General features: G+C 66.8%; 1 protein-coding gene across 1 annotated transcript in view; it reads right to left on the bottom strand.

The window, feature by feature from the left end:
• Positions 1-1715, bottom strand: part of GRM2 (glutamate receptor, metabotropic 2) — an 8870-nt gene extending 7155 nt beyond the window's left edge. The window contains 1 exon segment of the mRNA XM_005881933.2: positions 3-1715. Coding sequence (XP_005881995.2) covers positions 3-109 — 107 coding nt within the window. The 5' untranslated portion in view covers positions 110-1715.
• Between the last annotated feature and the right edge of the window lie 6 nt (positions 1716-1721).

The following is a 1721-nucleotide window of genomic DNA, read 5'->3' on the forward strand; positions in this document are numbered from 1 at the left end:
ACAGCCCCCCCAGCCCCAGGTCCCCCTCCAGCGTCAGCACCTTTCTTGGCCGGCCCTCGGCCCCAGCGCCCCACAGCAGCAGCGCCAGGAGTCCCAGCAGTGCTCCCATGGCCCCAGAGCGGGTGGGTGGGCCCCACAGACCTGAGCCTCCAGGGGGTGAGGGCAGAAGCAGCAAAGGCAGGTTTTGAGGGGGAGAGGAGGAGCAGGAGCGGACAGATAGGAAGCAAGACGAGAAGGGGCCCGGCTCCTGCAGAGAGAGACAGACAGACAGACAGACAGAGAGAAGCAGAATCTGAGAGCGGCTACCCCTTCTGATTCGGCCTCCCCCCAACTGCTTCCCAGGCACTCAGGAGCCAGGGAGGGGTGATGTCACTGACGAGGCTAGGAGCACCCGGACACCCCTGGCCTGTCTCTCAGCCCTGCCCTGAGCTGGGGCTGGAGGTGGGCCCTGTGTCTATTCCAGACTCAGCAGAGAGGGCGGGAGACGGCACAGGAGACCCCAGCCAACACCCATCTCACTGCAAATCGAAGAGCGTCCCGGACCCTCACAAACCTCCCAGGACCCCAAGGTCAACAACTTCACAGCAGAGACCAGATGCCACTTACAGACGGGCCCAGTGCCACCCCGAGGCATGGCTTTCCTGGCGGGGCCCTGCTGGCTGCGAGCCCGCCCGGGAAAAGGGTGTTCGTCTCCAGCTCCTAGGGCGGCTGGCGCCCAGGTGAGCCCCAAGGGTCCTACCGGAGCCTCTGGTTCTGCAAAAGCCACCCCGAGCTCCCTCCCTGGGGGAGTAAGAGAGACCCCGGGCACTGCAGTTGGGCAGCCAGGAGGCCCCAGGGAGGGACGCCCAAGTGGCCCCCGGTCCTAAGGCAGCAGGGGGTGTAGATGTGAGGGTGCCTGTGTCCGTCGGGTGGGGACGGCTCGTCTGGTCCGACTCTCACAGCCGTGCTCAGGGCGAGGCTTTCCCACCTGAGCTCGGCGCTGAAGCTGAGACTTTGCCTCCGCTTCCTCTCCAGCTCAGAGCCCAGCAGAAAGTCATGTCTCCGGCCTCCCCACCCTCAGTCAGGGTCCTGTCCCCCCGGCCCAACCCTCCAAGACCCGGCCCTCCCTCTCCCCTCTGCACCCGTCACGTGCCAGCTGCCCTCCCAGACCCCTGCCCCGCACCGGCTCACGCAGTCACGCAACCCGGGGAGCTGGGAGAGGGGGTCTGAGCCTGAAGAAGGGCAGCAACTCGTTCCAGGACCCAAGTCCTGGCCACAGAGGCTGAGCACGGCCCTCTGCCCCTCACCTCCCCAGGGCTGACCTGCTGCTGGTGCCAGGGTGGGGACTGGGGTCCTGTGGGGGCCGAGAGGGAGGGGAGCAGGGACCCAGATGGGGGCTGAGGCCCAGACCTGTCAAGACCACGAGCCTCTTACAGGGGCGCCAGGGACCGAACCCCCAGAGGAGACAGACCCTGCAAGCAGGCAGCCCCCGGGGCCTGGGCCCCAAAATCCGGACAGGGAGCGATCTAGTCCGAGAGGATGAGACAAAGATAGAAGCACAGACAGAAAGACGGACCAAAGGACGGAGGAGCAGGGGAACGAAGCGAGGGACGAGGAAGCGCCGTGCAGGGCGAGCGTTTCCTGGGGAAGGAAGGCGGGACGCCTGGGGCTGTCTTCCCGCTTCTGGGTGCCCCGGCAGGGACGGGGCGCCCCGAACTCGAGGGCCCACGGGACTCTGGGAC

This window comes from Myotis brandtii, unplaced genomic scaffold (genome assembly GCF_000412655.1).
Source record: "Myotis brandtii unplaced genomic scaffold, ASM41265v1 scaffold693, whole genome shotgun sequence".
NCBI classification, from domain to species: Eukaryota; Metazoa; Chordata; class Mammalia; order Chiroptera; family Vespertilionidae; genus Myotis; species Myotis brandtii.